Source organism: Macrobrachium rosenbergii, chromosome 48 (assembly GCF_040412425.1).
Source record: "Macrobrachium rosenbergii isolate ZJJX-2024 chromosome 48, ASM4041242v1, whole genome shotgun sequence".
Taxonomy (NCBI): Eukaryota; Metazoa; Arthropoda; class Malacostraca; order Decapoda; family Palaemonidae; genus Macrobrachium; species Macrobrachium rosenbergii.
In genome coordinates, this window is record NC_089788.1 from 4,275,502 (window position 1) to 4,298,310 (window position 22,809).

The following is a 22,809-nucleotide window of genomic DNA, read 5'->3' on the forward strand; positions in this document are numbered from 1 at the left end:
AAGTATTGGAATGCTTAATTTCCAATGCATTTTATATGTAAGAAATTAATTTTACTTTTACTCAATCTTAAGAAATAAAGAATTTAGATTTTAGACGTTATTCTTTTGACACAAAAATTGAAATTAAAGCATTGTTCCTTTGATTACAAATTGATATCAAAGTGCCTCGTTACTATACCCCCAGAAACTGGTTCATTACCCCCACGGGGGTAATTACCCCCCCCCCACCGTTTGAGAACCACTGAGCTACACCAAGGAACCTACCGTAAGTTACATAACTTTGACATGAAAGAGATTTGAAATTAGAAATTTTGGATGACAGGTTATAAAGTGTTCCCAGAACGTTCAGGCAAATCGAAACTGTCTTCACTTATTCTGTTGACGGGTGTTCATGACAGTCGTGTTTTTATTTATCATCATTCAGCACCGTCATCCTTCTTTTGGCATTTTAAACGCTTAGAAGTGATTGCGACATTGAACTAGCGAATTTTTAGGTTCATTTTTGCCGAATCAAGATTTTAGGTTCATTTTTGCCGAGTCAGATTTTGAATGTCAGGTTTCAATCTGATTATCTGAGCGATTTCCTAGTGGACTTCTTGGGTTTATGCTACGGGTAATGAAAGCTAGTGAACTGCCAAAGTATTCGAGAGGAATCTTTGGAATTCTTTGAAAAAAAAAATGGAGGTCATATTTCCATGGGTAATGTTGATACTGGTTTTCATTTTATGAATTTTTGATAGCCAGTGCAATGTACTGTAAGTACGTAGAAAAGTTTTATTTTGAGCAACTTGAAATGATGACACTGTAACTGTATACTCAGCACCAAGTTGCATTGTAACCTTGGCCCCTTTACTCGTATTACTGAGACGTAGAATCTTACGGACGCCGTCAACAGAAGCATAACAATTGCTTCATTTCAAGTTCGTCTCTCTCTCTCTCTCTCTCTCGTTATATATATATATATATATATATATATATATATATATATATATATATATATATATATATATATATTGTATATATATACACATATATATATGTATAACTGAGTGACGAAAATATGAAACGTGATGAATATATAAACAAAGATAAAATCCACGAAGGAAAGGGAAACACTGGAGTGCTGCGAGGCCTTTCGACTGTCTGTCGTCCTTTACTTATCTGTATATATATATATATATATATATATATATATATATATATATATATATATATATATATAAATAATATATACTGTATATATATATATATATACATATATGGATGAAGATTATATGACCTACATGATTTGCTTTGTTATGAATTGAAAAAAGGTTAATGACACAGAAATCAAAAAGGAATTTTAAATCCAGTTTTTACTCTACCGCCCGTCCTCTCATCAAAGAGAAATATTAAAAACTCTGCGCTCATCACACGAACAAAAACGTTATGCAATGCGTTGCAGCTCTTCCTATCTTCCTCAATCCAGGGGACCCAGTAACACCTGTTAGTCCACCTCTCCACGCATTTACTCTGCAGATCGGTAATCCCTGAATTGCTCGGTACATTGACGGAGTCGTCCACGCGTAACAAGTTGAGAACTTCTTTTCTGCTTCCGTTTTCCCACCATTTGCCCTGGGCTATGAGAAATTACATTTAATAATCAATTCCATTTGCTTTAAAAACAATTATCTATTGTAACAGATGGGTTTCTCAAAAGTTTTTAATGGCTAGTAGCGGATCTTCTAATATGTACCTAAAAGATACAGGTGGGATAATTTTCATGTAAGTTTCAAAACCAATATCCAGGTCTAAGTTTGAACTTTATAACAGGGTTATATATGCACAGGCTTATCTTTATGACGTTGGCACGATAATTAAAATTGATGGGCGTCGGGTCCATTGACGTAGCTGGCATTTCATCAGTGGGCGGGTGCTTAGGTGGGGCCCAGATATTTTTGGGGGCCGCCAAAGAAAATGACACGAAACTAATGTACCAGTTCTGTAATTAGTAAAATGTACTATTCTCGAATGAAGGAAAATAATAGTATCAGTAATTAGTAAACCTGTATTTGAAATTATAGAGTTCAATTTTCAATTAATTTTCAACTTTTACTATATGCAAATTATCAAATACTGTAATGTAAATTTCCTTACAACCTTATATTCAGCCTAGCTTAATTTCGATCGTCAAGTTTTAATTTTCAGCTATAGTTTAGCTACAAAGGGAATTTCAACTGGGGGTACGGCCAGAGGGGGGCTAAGCACCCCCCCATAGCGACGCCACTTGTCGGGTCTCTCCCTACCATAGACAGAGACATATAAATATTTATAAATGATTTTTCCTGTGAGATTTGGAAGTCACCCTGACAATTTTTCCTTCTCTGAACCCTCTCCTCTCATTAGGAGTGGCTGTTTTGTTACAAATCCGAGCATAAGCATGAGAAACCTTTCTCAAACAGGATTAATGTTTCCATTTGCAAACCGCCTCAGCAACCTTGGTTTCGCTGTCGTAACTTTGGCAGAGTTTGGTTACCAAACTAACCTTTCCGAAGGCCTTTTGATCAGTACCAGATAGATAGATAGATAGATAGATGCATGGTTAACTGAATTGAATATAGAATTTATGCCAGAGGCCAAGCACTGGGACCTACGAGGTCATTCAGCGCTGAAACGTAAATTGACAGTAAAAGGTTTGAAAGGTGTCAGTACCAGATAGATAGATAGATAGAAATTGCATGGTTAATTGAATTGCAGAATTTGCAGAGGCCAAGCACTGGGAAGGTCATTCAGCGCTGAAACGTAAATTCAGTAAAAAAGGTTTGAAAGGAAGCAGTTGCACCAGAATCAATGTCAGGGGAGAGAAGTGAGATGGGAGAGAGGCACAGCACAAAAGGAACGAAAGGGGTTGCAGCTAGGGGCCGAATGCACGCTGCAAAGAACCTTAAGTAATGCCCACAGTGCACCCGCGTGAGGAGCACTGATGGCTCTACCCCCCCTACGGGGTACATGGTTAATAGATTACCGCAACATGGCGATACCTGTTCGCCGTGGATTATTTGAAGTTTGGAAACAGTTTTTTTTTTAATGGAGAATTGAGAGAATCGTTAGAAAGGACATCGGAGGCTTAGGAGTCGCTAGTCAAGGTGAGTCGGTGTTACTTTTGAAAAGAAATGTGTATATTTGTGGAAAGTGGAAGTGAATTCGTTTGCTTAAGCGCTGATTTTATTGGTGTTTTGCCCGATGTCTAGATAAGCTCCTACCATTGGCACCCTTTCAAAAAAAAAAAAAAAACATAGTTATTTTATCCTTGGAATTTTTTACGTGTAGCTTTTTTTCTATTTAGTGCAAGGAAGTTTTGTTTAGCAATTTTTAAAAAGTCATCGCTAAGGTTTTGATGTATCCTGTGTTCTTCATTATAATTTGATTTTCCCGTTCATACATTGTATCCTTAAGGAAAGAGCGTAACTCGTAAGCAAGTAAAAGTACTATATATATATATATATATATATAAAAAAACAGGCTCATTGCTTGAGTGTGAGAATAATTTCAAGATATTGTACCGTGTGTCTTTCAGAATAAAACAGAATATAAAATTTAGGTCAGAGGCCAATCGCTGGGACCTAAGATATCATTCATCGCTGAAGGGAAAATTGAGAAAGAAAGTTTGAAAGGTGTAACAGGAGGAAAACCTCGCAGTTGCACCATGAAGCCTTTTTTTAGGGGAAGGTGGAAAGTAAGATGGGATGAAGAGAATATGAACGGAGGTACAGTAAAAGGAATGAAAGGGGTTGCAGCTAGGTGCCGAAACGCTGCAAAGAACCTTGAGTAATGCCTACAGTGTACCGCGTGAGGTGCACTGACGGCGCTACCACCCTACGGCGCCTTGGCTCTCATGAAGTATAGGCACTGCGTATATACTTGTTATTATATGTTAAGACTTTTAAGTTATTAATTATTATTAAGGTTTGAGATTCCTAAAATGAAACGTAAGTATCAGAGAAATCTTATTTCTCCTATGAGCGATTTACCTCCCAGAACTGAAGTAAAAACGAATTAACTGAAGTACTCATAAAACATATCATGTCCATAAATAACGATAATTTTAGACCGCGGGAAAAAATAAATCAGTTTCAGATATTTTAACACCTTGAATTGCAGCATAGAAATTGCAAATCAGATTTTGCCTGAGTGTCGGCATCATGTCGCTAAGATGATGATGCTATTGAATGACATTGCCGTTAGTGAGTAATACCTCCTCGCGCAATGCCTCCAAGGTTGTTCACACTTGTAAGATTCCTCCAAAATCACTAGGCAGTTTCCCAGCCCTGAGCTGTTGCGTATGCCTTGGAGAATATTCTGACTGGATCAGAATGATTTTAAGATATTTTCATATATTTATTATAATAAATGTATGTGTCAGTATTTAGATGTCAAATGACGAATACCGTTGGTTACCAAGTTTATTATAACGAGCTTGCTAACTGTTGGCAGTCGCTATTGGTCGTGCCCTTTGTATTATAGGATTTGCAGTCACCCCACCTGCTTTCTCAATATTTAGAAGTCAAATCAGTTAAATGACGAACAGCATTGATTACCAAGTTTATTATTTATTGATAACGAGCTTGCTAACTGTTGGCAGTCGCTATTGATCGTACCTTATATATTAGCAATCACCCCACCTGCTTTCTCAGAAGCAGTTTGTTACAACGTGACTGAATACTTCAGTTCTAGAAACGTCCCTCACACACACCGAATTAAGGCCCACTGGGAGTGTGACCACGAACAGACAGTTAAGTCCTCTTAAATAAATGCCGTATAGCCATTGTAGCTGCAATCGTGCTGATGCATCATTTTGTCGTATGAGTAAACGCAGCGTTCAACGACCTTGGTCAAAAAATAGAGTTTAGGCCAAAGGCCAAGCACTGGGACCTATGTGGTCATTCAGCGCTGGAAAGGAAGTTAAGAGTAGTTGGTCTGCAAGGTGTTACTGAAGGAAAACCTCAGAGCAATTGCACTATGAAATAATCGTTAGGAGAGGGTGGATAGCAAGAGGGAAGAAAGATAATATGAATGGAGGTACAGTAAAAGGAATGAAAGGGGTTGCAGCTACGGGCCTAAGGGACGCTGCAAAGAACCTTTAGTAATGCCTGACGGCACTAGCCCCTTATGGGGAACCTTGGTTCAGGCCACAGACGTGTAATTTTGAGCTTTTGACATCGATGTCTTGAAGTGATGGAACGGTTTGCGAGATGTGCATTTCAGGTTACCCGTGAATACACGCATGCGTGCATACTTACGTACATGGCAAGGACCTTGGTATACATAGTGCATAGTGTCCAAAGGGAATATACTGTACATCTGTCTCGAATTTGGTAAATGTTAGTATTTTCATGGACCTCTCGACAAGTGTACAGAAGTGTCTCGCCTCCTATCTTCATTCACGAATGGAAAAGTTAAATAGGTTTTGTGCTTCGTAGATGTAGACAAGCCTCTCTCTCTCTCTCTCTCTCTCTCTCTCTCTCTCTCTCTCTCTCTCTCTCTCTCTCTCTCTCTCTCTCTCTCTCTCGATTCAAAGTTGTAAAGAAGTTAGACCCTTAAAACTTTTTAGTTATTTTATTATTATTATTATATTATTATTATTATTATTATTATTATTATTATTATTATTATTATTATTTTCCAATGATGCCCAAGTTTTAATTACCACTTTAATAGTTATTGAAAAGGGTCACTAAACATTGCAGTATAACTGTGTGAGGGTCGAGATGTTGATATCTATCTATCTATCTATCTATTTATATATACATACACACACAATATAATATATGTATATGTATATATATATATATATATATATATATATATATATATATATATATGTATGTATATATATACAGTCTATATATATATGTGTGTGTGTGTGTGTGTGTGTTTGTGTGTGTAGTATCTGGAACAAGGACGAATACTATTCACACTTATTTTTCCGCAAGATGACAGCTGGTGCCGTGTAACCATAGACTCGCATTTGATTCGTTCAAGGCTGGCCTTCAGGTTCTAAAGGTTGTCCGTAGCTCTTTTGAAAATGTATCTTGATCACGCGGAATATTTCGTGATGTGAATATGGTTTGGTTTCTATTAAGGGGTTACTGCGCATGTCCCCTTTTGCGATTGCCCTGGCTGTACGTGTCCGTTTGAATAGAACATTCACCTGTTTCGTCTTTGAACTTTTAATATTTTGATGTCAGTATAATCCTTTGGAAGTATTGTGTATGATTTATTATCTTGTAGCAGATGTTTTATGGTAAAAGTTATTCAGTTTGGATAAATAGGCAGTAAGGTCCGTGTCAGTAAGGTGGTCGTGTGTGTGTGTGTGTGTGTATATATATATATATATATATATATATATATATATATATATATATATATATATATATATATATATATGAATATATATGTGTGTGTATGTGTGTATACACTACTCAGAGATATACTGTATATAGCTTATTGGCTATATGTATACTCTAAAGTAGTGCACTGGGTGTTTATTTGACTTATCATTTTTATTTGTGTGAATTTACCAGCCCTCTTTTCATTCTTTCCAGACTGGTTCTGAGCTTGACGGGCAGTAATCTAGTCTTAACGGTGGTTGTACTTCCCGGGATGGTGACCTCTCTCCTGATGACACCAGCATCCCCGAGCAAACAGCCCCCAACCTTGCAGCACCATTTCAACAACTCTGGAATCTCACCCTCCCATGACACAATTGAATCCATTCCCGTGCTGAAGAGAAGCGATGTTGATGCAGCAGCTCTCTCCCAGCAGCAGCCTAATGCATCTGTCATCTCGTCACACAGCCTCGCCAACTCGTCCTCTGCACAGGAGAGCAACGAAGAGTCTTCCCTGATTCCCAGCAACGGTGTCAGTGCCACTGTTTTGCTGGAAGATTACAGTGATGAGCCCATGACCTTTCCCCATTTACAGGGTACCCAAGAAGTCACGACCCCAATTCCTGAATTCTTCACCACAGAACTGCCCATATACCTAGAGGTTTCTGCTAGTGTCATGGACTCTGCCGTGCCACTCCATAGGGACGTCTCTGTCTTGTCACAAGAACTGCAAAATTCGCACCCCTCGTCTTGGCAGAAGGAAATAGTTGTACCCCAAAACTTGCACCAGCAGGAACTGGACCATCACCAGAAATCCATCAGAAGCAAAGAATTTCAGGCTACCACTCTCCTCAGGGACAAGTTCGGAGAAAGTGCAGAAGATGGTGAAATCACACCTGAAACAGCAGGTTATGTTCAAAGGCAAATGATTTCCAGAGATGACGTTGCACATTTAATAGATGCCAAAGAAAATAGAAACCAAGAGACTCAGGGTAAGGAAATCAGATCGCTCTCAGAGTACGATCGAAGAGTTAAATCATCGACCAATGAAAATACACGTCTGGACAAAGGTGTTTTAGCATTTGTGAGAAGCGAAGGAAAAATAGTGGTACCACAGAGTATTTCGCCACATGTGAAAAGCAAAACTAAGCTGAGAGACAGAAGCAAGGTCTCGCCACAAGAAGTATTTGAAGAAGGTGGTGGAGAACTGCAGGCTGCTGACAAATTTCCGCAAGATTACACAGAATATGAAAATGACAGTGGGCTGGCTGTTCACATGGAGGAACGAGCGAGACACCCACCAAACAGAAGACGAAAACAGGGGACGCGCCATTACCAGCATCGCAAACAAAGGTTAAGGAGAAACAGGGATGATGCTCAGGGCAGTGGGGTTGTTTTTGTAAAGAAGAATGACAGTGATAAAAGAAAGGAGGGTGACACAGAACTGTTAAGATCAGAAAGGGAATCGTTGGTTGTCGGTGTGAGGAACCCAGAGTGGGAAGAGGATAATAACAGAAATGAGAATGTGGAGGGGTTGAAAGGCGAACAGGGTGATCATCATCCGCAGCAAAACAGCAGTGGAGTGGGCCACTTGAGGGAGAAAGTACGGGTAAGAATAGAGCAGCAGCAGGAAGGGGGCAAAAGAGAACACGTTATTATCGTCCGAGGTGTCCAGGAACTGGAAGAAGAAGAGCAGGCGGGAAAGCAGCAAATGGTCGTCGTCGTTGTCAACCAGGAAGAACCTCACCAGCAGCAACACATACAGGTGAAGGTAACACATCACAATGCACGCCAAAGAAACCAGCAGTCAGATTCTGACAGCCAGCTGGAAGAGCTCAGTGGGCCTAAGGCCTCAGCCCTTAACCTGAGCTCTGAAAAGAAAAGCAGTGAAGACCGCCTACAGGCTAATTTCACTCGTCCCAAGAAGAATGACCAACTCCAGCAGGAGCGAGTACTTGCCGGTCACCAGCAAGGAGAACCTTTAAACGTCCAGGAGTTGAATGCAGAGGTGCAAGACGAAGGGAGAAAGGACGTGGAGGAGGTTCAACAGGTTTACGGAGGTGTGGAATGGGAGACCGACCGGTGGGAAGGTGGGCGAATACTCTGCCAGGGAGCTGCATTTTTCACAAACCTAGTAACAGCAGCTTCTGCGTTGACTGTGGCTGTTATTGCCATTGACAGGTAAGTTGTAAAATCCTTACTTAACAAGGTTATTGGTATTTTAAAGTGGGGGAAAATGTCACTGGAGTGAAAAATGGAGCAGAGTGGTAGAAAACTGCATGGACTGAGATCATAAGGCCATGGTGGTCACTCTGCACTAAGGGTCTAAGACAAACCTTGATAGAACATGATAATAAGACTTGTAATAGAAGCAAAACTTATCATATTTGGATTCTGAGCAACAAAGTGAACTTGAGAAGTGACCCGTGTTTATAACACAGTGAAATGTATACCATTAATATATAACGAAATCTTATATACAGGAAAACTAGCTTTTTCAAACCTAGTACTAGAATTGAGAAGAGATACGGGAGACTTGGTAGAGAATGTATTGATCCGAACTTTATCTCAAAGACTAGAGGGTTGGGAGGACCCCTCCCTTTACCTTGGTAGGGAGGGTGGTTGACATACTTGGTAGAAGTGATGACTCACCGAGCATTGTCTGTAGGGGAGGAGAAGATCCCCCGAATGATAACGGGCGTAACATTTCAGGTTTTGTGAAGAATAAATGAGGACAATGCATTCTTCTGTACTGTGTACGGAATGTCACGCATTGTTTATGTGAGTCGGTACTTTTTTTTTTCTATTGTCCGTAGCAGATTAAGCATGTGACATTTGAGGGGAATGAGAATTCGTTATCAGAACATGACTTGCTTTGTGTGCAAAAATATGAACTTGTGTACGTGATATATATCTATATATATATATATATATATATATATATATATATATATATATATATATATATATATATATATATATACACACATTCATTCACAAATTTTCCACACTGTGCAGTGTAGATATATTGAAACTATTTCCGCACAGAAACCAGATACCAGAACATTTAAACAGTAGAAAATAGGAAAATTAATTTAATAATAGCCACTCCTGTCCATATCCGATTTAACTAATAACTGGAATCATCAGATGATGTATTTTGGTATAAAACTAATAAAATTGTCGAATAGTACCAACATTAGGTAAACCCACACTACAGGGTCCTTGCTTACGTAAGACGAGAAATCAGAATTCACAGAACGCCATCTTCCAAAGATTTGTTTACCCTTTATTTCCACCCCAGGTACTTGGCTATCGTGCGGCCGTTGGTCTATGGCGTTATGGTCACCAGGGGAAGGTGTCTCCTGATGCTCATTTGGTGCTGGAGTCAGGCATTATTGACAGCATTACCTCCGTTGCTTGGCTGGGCAAGGTGAGTGACTACCGCTTTTTGTCGGAACTCCGCCTAGTGTTGAGAGCGTCACTGGGTGGGACCTAACGCCGCGTCTTAGTTTTTTCGTGAGCTTGCTAGAACCACTATTAGGCTAGCTGCTTATGTTGCTAATGTTATACCTGTGATGGTCAGTGTTAGTCTGTATTGTACACTCCTGGCCTTCCTTGTTCCAAAAGATTTTTTTTTTTGGGGGGGGTCACTTTTCTAGTGCTATAAAAACTTTTTTTTTTTCCTCATCAAAGCAAGCTCTCGAGATTTCTGAGACATAGGCGCTATTGCTCATATCAGCACTAATCAGTTCTCAGTATATATATGGTGAAATCATTTCAACATATAAGCAATTTTTTTCATATGACATCTTTATATATGTATCGCTCATTTGCCATCAGAGTGACACAATTAAAAAAAAAAAAAAATTTTTCAGTTACTGATACCAACAGGTAGCCCGTTCTTTGTTCCATATTGTGGTAAAAACGTCTTATTTGTATTTGTAATACTAACCGCTAGAGGGCATGACATGACACTGTTACAATATAGAGAGTTTTAAACTTTAAACTGGTTCTCCTGAAAAATAGCAGTTTTTGAGTTATGTATCTTTTTAATGTTCATTCAAAAAGACCTAGCTTTAAAACATACACAGATTACCCGATAAAGGCTGCATTTTAAGAGGAACCCTTAGTAAAAGCCTTTATGCATAATGGTCAGCGGAGAAAAAAAAAAGCTGTGAATACTGCACTCAAGTCCATGTAGGGGAACGGTTGAATACGTGTTTGTCCGTCCACAGTAGCCGTTTTATTAAGAGTGCAGCGTCTATTTACATAGTTTTTATTGCAGATAAGTAATCCTAAAGTACTTGTAACCCTCGGCTCTTCTGCCAAATGTTTAACAGGACTCTTACATAAACGTGGCCCCATTCAATGCCATATTCGGTAGGCCTTTCATTTCACGCTTTAATAACTGGTTTTGTGCATAATTATACTGAAATTTTGCCCCACGCGTTAGTAGCAGTTTAGATATGTATTGCAGCAAAGAGGGAAAAGCTAAATACTCATGTGCATATGTCATGAAAGGTCGTCTTTGTTTACAACATTTATTCTAGAGACTTTTGTTGTGAAGAAGATTGCCAACCACTTTTAATACAGAGTTTTTGGTGCAACTTTGGCTTGTTGTCTATGCGTCACCTACTCCGAGGTGCTAGTACTAAACAATGCGGAAGTTCCTTGGGACGCCATGTTTAGTACTAGCCCCTCGGTGATCATAAGTATTATATATACCCATTTCTATATTGTGTGGTCGACAAATTATATTAATAAACGATATCTCCCTGCGGCTGTCTACTTTACATTTACCATAGGTGTTTAGTACCAGGACTAATACTCTACTATAACCCTGTTTAGTACTAGCGCCTCGGAGTAGGTAGCGCTTAGATAATAAGCCAAAGGAACACCAAGAATTCTTGAACATTTATCGCTGTAACACTCCTGTCGATTCATAAAAATCCCCTTTCATCTTTTAAGTTAAAAATTAATTCAAAATGAAGTTTAGAGGATTACCATCCACTTTTAATAAAGGATTTGTTTAAACGTGTATCACTGTGACCCATCTACAGATACATAGAAAGCCCTTTTCATCTTAATGTGAAAATGAAAACAATTAACTCATAACCACCTTTTCTTTTCTATTGGAATTCCTGTGTGATGCAGTTAGACATGTTTGGTAATAGTCTAAATCGTTTTGGGGAGATACATAGGGGTTTGTGAAATTAGTAATGCGTCTATTGATAAATACATACGGCGATACCATAGTTAATTCGGGAAGGTTGGGAATAACAGAGTCCTTAAAGTTTGTTACTTTGCAAACATTGTAACATATTAACTAGGTGAGGTTACAGATAACTTCATGGAGGTCAAGTAGAAATACTTAGAAATGCATTTACATCTAGTTAACCTCAATGATGAACGTAGCATGTTTTTGCCCAAATGACCACTAAATAAAAGTTAACCGAGGTCTGGCATTTGTAGCAGAGAAACACCTGTGCTGTTTTAAGTCACTAGACCGTATCTCTTGCTAAATTTATTATAAATGTAATACTATATAAAACTGACATTAAAGTTTAGTGTGATTAACATTGCTGTAATTATACTTACAGCAAATTTGAATGTCATTATTTGTACACAGCATTCGGAATAAATTTGGCAAGAGCAAAGGTCAATAGACCGTTAAAACTGTAGTGTTCATGTGCTACAAATACCAGCCTTCAGTAATTACCACCTATTTAGTGGTCATGTCGGCAAATACATATTATGACGTTTATCATAAAGGTTAACAGGAAGTTAATACATTTCAAAGTATTTCTACGTTATCTTCCAGAAGTTTTTTTTTTTAAGTTCACCCTGTTGTTTTTCAAAATGTCTGGCCAGTCACAAAAGTAAAATACTCCGGTATCACCAACCTCGATGAATAAATTGTTGCCTTATAAATTCACCAATAATGATACTGCCTAATTAATAATGATGCACATTTTAATTCTTGGTCTATTCTTTTATTTCTAGGTACGAGCGTCGTGAGCCCTATGGCAGATGCGGCGTGGCTTGGGGGGAATCCCCTTCTTACACAGCCGTTTGGACCATTTCAGTCTTTTTAATTCCCTTTAGCATCATGACTGTCTGCTATTATCATATACTCCAGGTAAGCATTACACCGTTCTGTGGCGGAAGTACATCTTAGAATCTCAATTATTCGTGCAAGTGTCGAGTCGTCAGGATAGTTCAGTATGTAAAGTTTTAAACAAGCTTTTCGGCGCATGCTCCACAGGTAGTATATATAATATTAATAATTGAAATTCCATAGATTTGGATTAGGATTTACTGTTACAAAAGTGCAATGTGGATTTATTAAAGGAGAACTTTGTCCACAAAGTTCATGGTTATCACTCGTAATATGGCACTGTGACATCGGCCTATTTTTGTATTGCAAGCAGTCTGAGTTAGCTATATAGTATAGACTGCAATAATCTTTTTGAGACTTCATTATCCTCTTCTCAGGTTGGCATTGGCCTGCTTTGGTATTGAAAATAGTGTGATTTAGCTGTACAGTAAATATAGACTGCAAGAACCACTTTCAGACCTCATTATCCTCTTCCCAGTTTGGCATTGACCTATTTGGGTATTGCAAACAATCAGTTAGTTGTACAGTATATATTTAGACTACAAGAACCATTTTGAGACCTCATTATTCTGCTTTCCAAGTTGGCATTGGCCATTTTGGAATGCAAACCGTCTGAGATAGCTTTACAGTACAGATAGACTAAAAGAACCACTTTGAGACCTCGTTACCCCCTCCCAAGTTGGCATTGGCCCATTTATGTATTGCAAACAGTGTGGGTTAGCTTTACAGTAGAAACTACAAGAACTACTTAAAGACCTCATTATTCTCCTTCCAGGTTGCTCGTAACAAGTGCAGGAGGATCCGCGTGGGAAAGATGGCCGAAACTTCGCCCCCAAACACCCCTGACCCGACAGCAGCCTGCCTTGACGGATTCCCATTCCCTTTGAGCGTGGCGCACCTAACCTCGCCCCCTCTGGGAGCGAAAATGCCGTCGCCTCGCCCATCCAGCCCTACGTTAAGGAAGCTGTCGTCCTTTGGGAACCTAACTAACTCCTCCCTAGGCAGTCAGGCCCACTGTCCGCCGGGGAGCCACGCTAGTCATTGGAACGGAGCTGGTCATCATCTAGTCAAAAATTCGGGGGCGTCGAGTGGGGTTTTGGACTCCCGCTTGGATGGAATACCTTGTCGCAGCTATAGCGTCAGTGGCATGCTAAGGGTGAGTCGTTGGGTCTCCTTTGAATTGGGTTTTAAGTGCCCTACAACTGATAGGTTTTAAGTTTGTTCAGTTCTGTAAAATACAGATTTGTTCTGTTTGAGAGTGAGATGTTGCGGTTCTGTATTGAACCAATACAGAACGCTATTTGTTCTGTACTTGGCTGTCTGAACATCATTATTTTAAAATTACGTTCTCAATTATGCAAAACAAGTGGATTGACATCAGGAATTGCTCCACTGAGCTCATTAAATCCGAACTCCTTGTTCAAATTGAATGGAGTTTGCTGACTTTCTCGCAACCATTGCAAAGGATAAAAGGCTTCTTGCCGCAGTAAGGAACAACACAAAATATTCATGGGAAAAGTAGGAAACCTGGGAATGACCGATATCCATAGTCTATTCTGATTCACTGAAAATTGGTATGATGTTATTTTTCAATGGCTATTGTAGTTTAGCAGAAATAAATCCTGCATTTTATTTTGTATAGTTCTGACGGAGTAAAATAAACTTTATGGTATATATATATATATATATATATATATATATATATATATATATATATATATATATATATATATATATATATATATTTCATTAATATGTCACAGCATTTCATTTAGTTTTGAATTTCTATAGACTTGTCACTTCACAGATAACTAGGTGATTTCCAGTTCCTCACCTCATGTTAACTGCATTAGCATCAGATTGTCCTAGATGAAAGGGCCATCTCCGCTCGCCTGAACTGTTCCTCCTTATACAACTACGTTCTGTATTTTTTGAGCTCGAGGTGGCAACCCTGTTTCTAGTTACAGTCTTAAACAAGACTGTCAGCAGCGTCTGTGGATTTCCTCTGAGTTTAGCGTTCAGTCCCAGTTTTATCTTTACAGTAAGACTGCTTTTTTTCATACAGTTGATAGCTGATGTTTCTGTTCACTCATAAACAGTGTCAGAAAAAAAATTACTTCTCTGCACTAAAGACGGTTTTATTTTGAGGTATATTTGTTTGAAATTTGGTGAAGAGAAACGGTTAGGGTCTTTTTTTTACTTCATTTTAGGAGCACATATATCTAGTTTCTATCTTAGCGTTTAAAAAGGTCTGTTCAAAAAATATACGAATGGTCTTAATACAGCAAAGTGGGCTGCAATCGAATCACAGGCTCTTTCTTACTTTGGATGACCAGCTAGTTTAAACTGAAGATTGAAACCACCCATATGATGCATATTTTAGCAAGTAGGATGGAAAATACCTGCCGTTCATGGCAATTATAACTTTTGGCGTAAGTGTATCATGAAATTTATGCTGCGCTGGATTCCCAAACAGGATGCAGAGCTTAACATATTTTTCATTAGTGTAGAGTGAAGTCATAACGAAAATGCATGTGTTAATCCCATACAATATTGATATTTGTTTACAAAAGCACACGAAAACTGTACCCTGATTGTTAAATAACAAGCATGATTGTTGTTTTAAACTTTACAATATTAGGTACACATTCTTTTATTTTTGCTTAAAATTGAATATAATTTTTTACATCAAATAACATATTTAAACATAAACTCATGATATGATTTTAATACAAAGTTCCAGCAAACGTTCAAAGTACGATGATCTAGGCAGCATAATTCCACTGCATGATTCACAATTTTTTTTTCAACCCTTGTGTGTACTTGCAGGCAGTTGACTCTGCTACTAACACCAATGATCCAACTCACAAACCAAAACGAAAACTTGGTGATTTTGGCAGGTCCCGCTCCCTCTGTCAGGTAAGGAAGAAGGCTCTTGGTCTTGCAGAAAGACCACTTGAAAAAGCAAGACTTTCAGACTGTAATTGGTTTTCACTAACATTTTAATGATTAATAATGCTCCTTTCAAAAGAAGTTGTAGATGATTTCTGATTGACTCCAGAGTAGTATATCAAAAAATGACAGCATTTGAAAGTATTAGGCAAGAAATTCGTTGTTATGAGTCTAACGTTTCCCTTTCTGATCACTCTAGGTTCCACAGCAGCCTCCACGGCCCTGCCTTCGCCGCGTACAGAGCACCTTCAGTGTTCGACACACGCTAAAAAAATTGAGTCTTGGGACTCGTCGGCCTTCCTGGAGTTGGGAGGGCTCCCCAAGCAAAGGATTTTGGTAAGTCTGCCCAAGTATTTTTACCCAGTTCCTTGTAAAATATTTATGGCACTTATATTGAAACAGTATACTGCACTTGAATGATCCCCCTAGACCAGCGTCTGCTTTCAAAAACCCCTGATTTTTTCGAATCCAACATAGTACTAGTGATTACTTTTAAATACAATGAACATTACCTGACCAGAATCCAACATAGTACTAGTGATTACTTTTTAAATGCAAGGCACATTACCTGATTTTTTTTTTCGAATCCAACATAGTACTAGTGATTACTTTTTAAATGCAAGGCACATTGCCTGAATTTTTTTTTCGAATCCAACATAGTACTAGTGATTACTTTTTAAATACAAGGAACATTACCTGAAGCTGGTCTGTGAGGCACTAAAGTGCTTTTGACCATTATCACACTTAGGGCAGAACTAATTTGACCATTCTCACACTTAGGGCCAACTAATAAAGGTAATAAAAACATCAGTGCTTTTATAGAGATGTTAGATTTTAACTAAGTTATACTTGATTAATATGTGAAAATTTTTAATACTTTGTGGTTTTGTAATACAGTATTATACAAATGTTTATTGCAATTTCATTTTATTGAGGTTTAGACCCTGAGGCCAAGTGCTGAAACCAATCTCTGTGCAGATATTCTATCAATACCTCAGTTAAATCCCGATATGACCGTTTAAGATATTTAGTGATTTTTTTTTACCTTCAGTTTCAGTTGATCTGTCTGGCTTGATCATAGCAGCCTTTCATCCAAAGTCGTATTTAAAAATGTGACTCTTTTTGCGCAGGGTAAAATATTTCTATTTAATAGTGGGTTTGGATTGTTTTGTTGGTTCTGTGCATAGAAAACTATTAGATTGTGTAATTCCCAACTCCTTATCTATCTCTGATAAAAACTGTTAAATCTTATCATATTTACTTTTAAACCCATGTTAAATCATTGTTTTATAATACCAAAACACCTGTGGTGTCGTATGTTCATTTTCCAAATCGAAAAGAACCCCTATAGTTTGACGTTGTGCTTAGCAAATTCTTGCTGATTTGGTTTAATAGCTTGAGCAGGAGATATTAGAGTAGATCAGCTTTTCGTGAAGCCCAACTGAAAAGGTGAGGGCAGATTTTTCGTTGCCAGGTGCCATCCTAGCCTGGTGCTAATCATTTTTTTATCTCCAGCTTACAGATACAGTTGGTGAAAGCTGTTGTTGTAACTGCAGGGTAGTGAGACATCCTTATTTGACTTTTTGACAGGGATGGCCAGCACAATTATTCAGGTCTTTGATAGCACCCTCATTTCCCAGATTTTATTAATAATACTGGAAATTAATTCTTCAGATTTGCCTGGGTGATACCTTTCTAAATTCCTAGGGGCAGCTTCTCAAAAGTATACCTTCTGTTTACTGTTTTTAATTCTACGCTATGGGGTAATTTGGATGCAGTTAATATATTTATGTAAAAATGACACCAGTAAGAGGCGACTCCCAAATCGCTCTCCACCCTACCCCCAAAAGGGATGGCACCAACATGATTAAGGTGGCTCAAGTGTAGGCCAAGCCAGCTTGATAGGACTGAGACCATTGCATAAATGCAATCATCCCCATTCTAATGATCGTAGCTGCCAAACTGGACTCTGTGCCAGGAATCCTATCCTCAGAGACCTGCCCACCCCTGGAATCAATGGGCCAGTTCTAAAAGTCCCACCCTTGAGATACCAATATGACTGGCTTACTGATGCTTCTCAGGTCCAGACATTGTGTAACTGATAGCACAACTGCATCTACTATTATTGGTTTTGAAAATGGGCCCCAATCCCAGCAATAGTACCCTTGTGAGATAAGACAGTGAAGAATTTGTTGGAGTGGTGTAACAGCAAGACAAAAGAAAGCTAACAAAATTTAACAGGTTGAAGCGATAATGAGAGAGTTTAGAACAAAATATAGATTTGAAGTTAGGGAAAAGATTCCCTGATTGAAGAGCCCCCTCTCTCCCATCACATGGCTTCAACATAAAATATTCTTTGGTGAAGCCATGTGGCTTCAACAAAACCATCTGTCATTGTAAGGGTTTATTGCTGTCGTTCAGGTATTTAACTGGTTTCACAGATATTGGTCTTTTTACTGGCACTATAGATTTATTTCATCTTTGATACAGGACTGTCTTTGTCGTAATGGGAGCTCACCTAGTAACCTGGGGTCCATATACTTGCATGGCAATTGCTGAAGCCATTTTGGGTCGTGGACGCCTTCAGTCCCTGCCTCCATGGGTTATGGTTAGTGTTACACAATTTTTATTTATCAAAGAAGTTGTGGTATAATATTTTTGGCATTTTCAAGTGTTCATTTTTTAGTATAAAAACTTTGGTTTTAATAAGTATATAATACAAGATTCATATTTTTGGCATTTTGAAGTTTTATTTTAGTATAAAACATTTGGTTTCAAAAAGTAAATCAACACTAATATTAGTTTTAGAGCACTGGTAAATTCTGGCAGTTATATTGCACATGTACTCTAAAGCATTTTTTTTTTATATAATCATGGGTTTTATATCCTGGGATTGTCAATTCTTGATATTTGATTTTGAATTAATTTTTCCTAGCATATCCTAGTTGAAGTTTCATAAAAATAAAAAAATACTTGTGTAATAAGAATACTTGTAAAGATTACTTGTGATGAATTAGGATTCTATAACTCCAGTTATTTCAGCAATGATTTAATCTCAACTGATTCGCAGGTAACATGCACACTTCTATTATTCACGGCAAGTGTGTTTTATCCCATCGTGTACGGGCTTTATAATCGAAATATCAGGAAGGAGGTCTTGACATGCCTCTGTCCCACCTGGGCCAGGAAGCGTGGTAGTCAGGCTCGCAGGCCATCGACTTTGCCGTCGTATTCTGGTGAGTCATTCATTGCCCATTGTGGCACCTGGTTGAGCTGCATGGAATTTTCATTCATATTTTATCAGGGTGTCGAGTCACTGTGTGTTTATCTTCCGTGCTATTTAATTTTCGTAGCCGAAGTACTGCTGTATATCCTTGGGAAGAGTAATTTTTACAAGGAAGTGCATTGCCAGTTTTTTTATTTTTTATCTCTCCATTGGTTGCTTATTTTTTTATCATGTGTCCTTTTGCGTAATTTTGGACTCCCTGCAAAGCCACCCTTTCATTGGGCTGCTTTGATTTGTGTGTCCTGTTACCAGAGTCATCACTTATAATGACAGGATGTTGTTAGGTATTTGTCGAAGCTTTTCAGCATAGGCTTCAAAATCAGCATGAAAATTGGGCAGTACAGTGTACTGTTCAAACAACTCTCATTCCCGTGTGAAGGTCTCATTTTTTTGTGGATTAAAGTACTTTGTACTAACCTTGACAGAATGATTAACTTTAATGCAGTTGCAGTTTTATTACTTCTGGAATTACAAAATATTTGCTTTAAGATTTATATAAAAGAGGTGTTGTCTAACTATTATAAATACATAATTATTACCAGAAATACTTAATCTCTCAAGAAAAATTTTAGTGGAACATTTGCAAGCTTATACTCAGTTGTACCATAATTAATTGAAGTATAAAATATTTATAATTTAATTCCTAAGTAATTAGCTTATACTTTGAAAGTTCCTGGTATGTTTTGTTTTCTGTCTTCAAGCAATGAATCATTCAGTTTTTAGAAAAATGTTTAGTATATTTTTAGTATAATTTGGAGGATTATTCTCTTTGAACTTTTAAATTTAGTAAAACAAATACAGTATTCCTATGTACGTATACTTATATATTGAGAGGGACACGTGCCCCCTCATTTTTTTGTTTCCATTTTATAAAAGGTGAATGACACCTTAAAGCTGCTTTGAATGACTTGACCAGGTGTTGTGTAGATTGCATAACATATTCACTTTGTAGAAAAGGTTGCTTTTAATCATGCTTTTACTTACTCTAAAGGTCTTTTGTAAAATACTCCTTTAGAAAAGGTTTATTTTAGTCATACTGTTACTCACTCTAAAGGTCTTGTTACTATTATTGTTAGTAAATTTGCATAGTTCACCCCATTGTCTGTTCTTCGTTGTTACTAAGCTATTTCTCTTTTTAGTAAACCAAGGATGCATTTAGCTGTGCTTATTACATTTGCTTCTTCTTTTTATTTCTACAATAGCCAATATTTCCTTTAGCATTTATTTGAATCCTGTGCCTCTGCTGGTGATGCTCTTGCTATTCCATATATTTTTGTTTGAATTCCTTATGTCTTCTGTCATTTATATTTCTTGTGGATTCATAATTTGTTGGCAAATTTGGATGCCAAATCTGTGGTTGACAGTCCTTTTTAGCTCACCCGAGTTGAAAGCTCAAAAGGAGATTTTCTGATCAAAGTTTGTTCAGCATCCTAAATGGTGATAAGTAAGGTAGTGAAAATAGGACTACATGTTCTGGGATATTGACTAAACACTCATAAAAGCTTAAAAAAATGGACAGAGTTTAAGTGAAAGCTTCCTTAAATAGGCTAGAATCAAATTTGAACCTTTAAATACAGGGTAGAATCAGAGTTTTGAACTAATTATGTTGGCAAATTTTATCTGTAAAAATTGTCTTCTCTAGAATGGCAAGACTACAGTTATGTCAAAGTACAGTGATATACATTCATCCTCATGTTGTGTAGATTCTAGTTTGTTCAGATTTAGGCACTGAGGACCAGCTAGGACCATTGTAAGTCCAGTGCTTCACAATGAATTGAATGCAGTTAAAAGCACAGTAAAAGCTATGGGCTTTGTAAATTTTTTACTGCTTGCTTTACATCAGTTTGAAGACAAAAAGACCATGGTCATAACTAGAATAATCAGTGTACTGTAAGTTTCAGTACATAGTACAGTGTGTAAGAAATTATGGGAAAAAAACTTTCCTTCTCTTTCCTGGTACGTTAGATGCCTATGTGTAATATGGGCAATAGTAATTTTGGCCATGTTGCTCATGGAAATGTACAGTAGACTTGTGGGCAACATTTACAGTGCAAGAACAGTTTAATGCTCGAGTGTTTTAGATTATCAATTGCTTAATCTGTCAACTTAGGATTTAAAGTTACCGTAACTACGAAATAATTTTAATTTGACAGATTGCAGCTTCTTAAATTTACAAAATAGGTTACTGTTACTTTAGCTATAAAATAGTAATTTTAATTTTACAGATTGCACCTTAAATTTACAGAATATATTAAAAGATATTGTTGTTAATGTAGATTGATGTTCAAGATAAGACAGTTTCTTTAGGCAAGGATTTTCTATTTTTTTCATATATACAGTAGTTAATGTTCATTTGGGCTAGTGTTGTTAATGAGTTTACTATGACTGTTATTTGTCCTTGACAAGATTTCATTGTGAATAACTTTATTTAGCATGACAAGATTTAACAAAATAAATAACTTTGTTTATAAAGTATACTCAGAAAATATCATTGGGGAGCTAAACAGTTATATTAAGTGGTTCCACAGGCTGCCATTTTAACCATTCATCCCTTTCCCGATTTTGTTTTTGATGTACTGCTTCTCAGCTGTCCAGTTATACATTACAATATTTTTTGATTGAGTCTTCCCAGACAAGCTGTGTGACTCATACAGAGGATATCTGATGCATGAAATGTTTTTAGATAATGTACTTTGTTTTACCTAAATTTCGAGGATTGAGAATTGGATGGTAAGATTGTACATCACTGGAATCTGCAAAGGTGAAAAATTGTCTTCAAGTAATTCCTGAGGAGTCTAGAAAAAGACACTGATCTGATTAAGCTGTTTAAAATTTGGGATGGACCAGTATTTATATAATGAGCTCATGTAAAGTTCTCAGGAAATCAAAAGGAGTGCACCTTTTTCTGCTTTAGGAAATGAACAAACACAATTTTACTGTTAACCATTTTATGCATACTTTGTTCATAATTATCTTGATGTTTGAAACGTTTTTATGCATACTTTGTTCATAATTATCTTGATGTTTGAAACGTTATGGAGAATTGATGTAGTACAAAAAGTAAGCAATTTATTAACTTAATTTACACTTGCAGGTAGCGTACTGGATTTCACTTCGCTCCGTCAGCGCAGTGCTTCAGATAAACCAGAGTTGTGTCCCAATCCAGCCAATGGCATTACAGGGACTATTGCAACCATATCGAGTAGAGTAGGATCTCTTGCTTGCCCTATGCCCCTTATGATAATGGGTGAAGATGACACGTTCCCTGTAAGGGGATATAACCTCAACCTCAGGAAACCTTCCCAAGATTCAGGTATTGTGAAGATAATTTTTGAAATTGTTTACTCATAAACATTATGCAAATTCAGTAATACTCAAACATTCTTTATGCAAATTCAGTAACAAAGTATTGCCAGTGTTAATAAAAATAGGTGTAAATTATGCAAATTTTATTTAACTTACTTTAAATGTGGTACATTATAGTTTGTTGTTAATACCTTACACTGTATTGAAAATCCTCTATTACATTTTAAAGACATAATTATAGCAGTTACAGCACTTTGGTGTTCCCATTAATTAATATTCTATGAGACACTACTAATCAGCAGGAATTAACAAATGGGGTTCTAATACATTCTTAACTTAAATATGGTACTCTTACTATATAGTACTTGTGATCTTCCACTAAAAACTTTCTAATTTTTAAGTCTGCATTCCATAAATACAAACCTTATTTTACATACAAAAATGCCTGTTAAGGTGGATTGAACCAAATAGCCGATTTTTTTGCAGACAAAAGAAAAATTTGTCTTGTTGAGAAATTATCACAACCCAAAAATGTGGTTGTCCTCTTTACCTGGTAACTATGCAACACCTTAAGACATAATTACTAGTTCTTAATGGATGTTTAAAAAGCTGAATGGGAGGGGTCAGTAAAAACTAGCTCTCTTCAGAAGGGCTTATCTGTGACTGGAAAATTGTTTAATAATGGGAAAATTTATTCTGATTCATCCCATGAACCTATATTATGTTACTCATGCCAACTAAATATGATAATCTTTTAATTTAATTGCTTGTTATAA

General features: G+C 37.3%; 1 protein-coding gene across 4 annotated transcripts in view; it reads left to right on the forward strand.

Moving 5' to 3' along the window:
• Positions 1–22,809, forward strand: part of LOC136831187 (uncharacterized) — a 238,456-nt gene that overhangs the window by 204,787 nt on the left and 10,860 nt on the right. For all 4 annotated transcript variants that reach the window (XM_067091168.1, XM_067091170.1, XM_067091169.1 and 1 more), the window contains exons 4-12: positions 6,585–8,549; positions 9,673–9,801; positions 12,375–12,510; positions 13,265–13,645; positions 15,319–15,408; positions 15,641–15,777; positions 17,932–18,049; positions 18,512–18,677; positions 21,822–22,040. In XM_067091168.1, the coding sequence (XP_066947269.1) occupies positions 6,585–8,549; positions 9,673–9,801; positions 12,375–12,510; positions 13,265–13,645; positions 15,319–15,408; positions 15,641–15,777; positions 17,932–18,049; positions 18,512–18,677; positions 21,822–22,040 (3,341 nt within the window). The remainder of the gene's footprint in view (positions 1–6,584; positions 8,550–9,672; positions 9,802–12,374; positions 12,511–13,264; positions 13,646–15,318; positions 15,409–15,640; positions 15,778–17,931; positions 18,050–18,511; positions 18,678–21,821; positions 22,041–22,809) is intronic.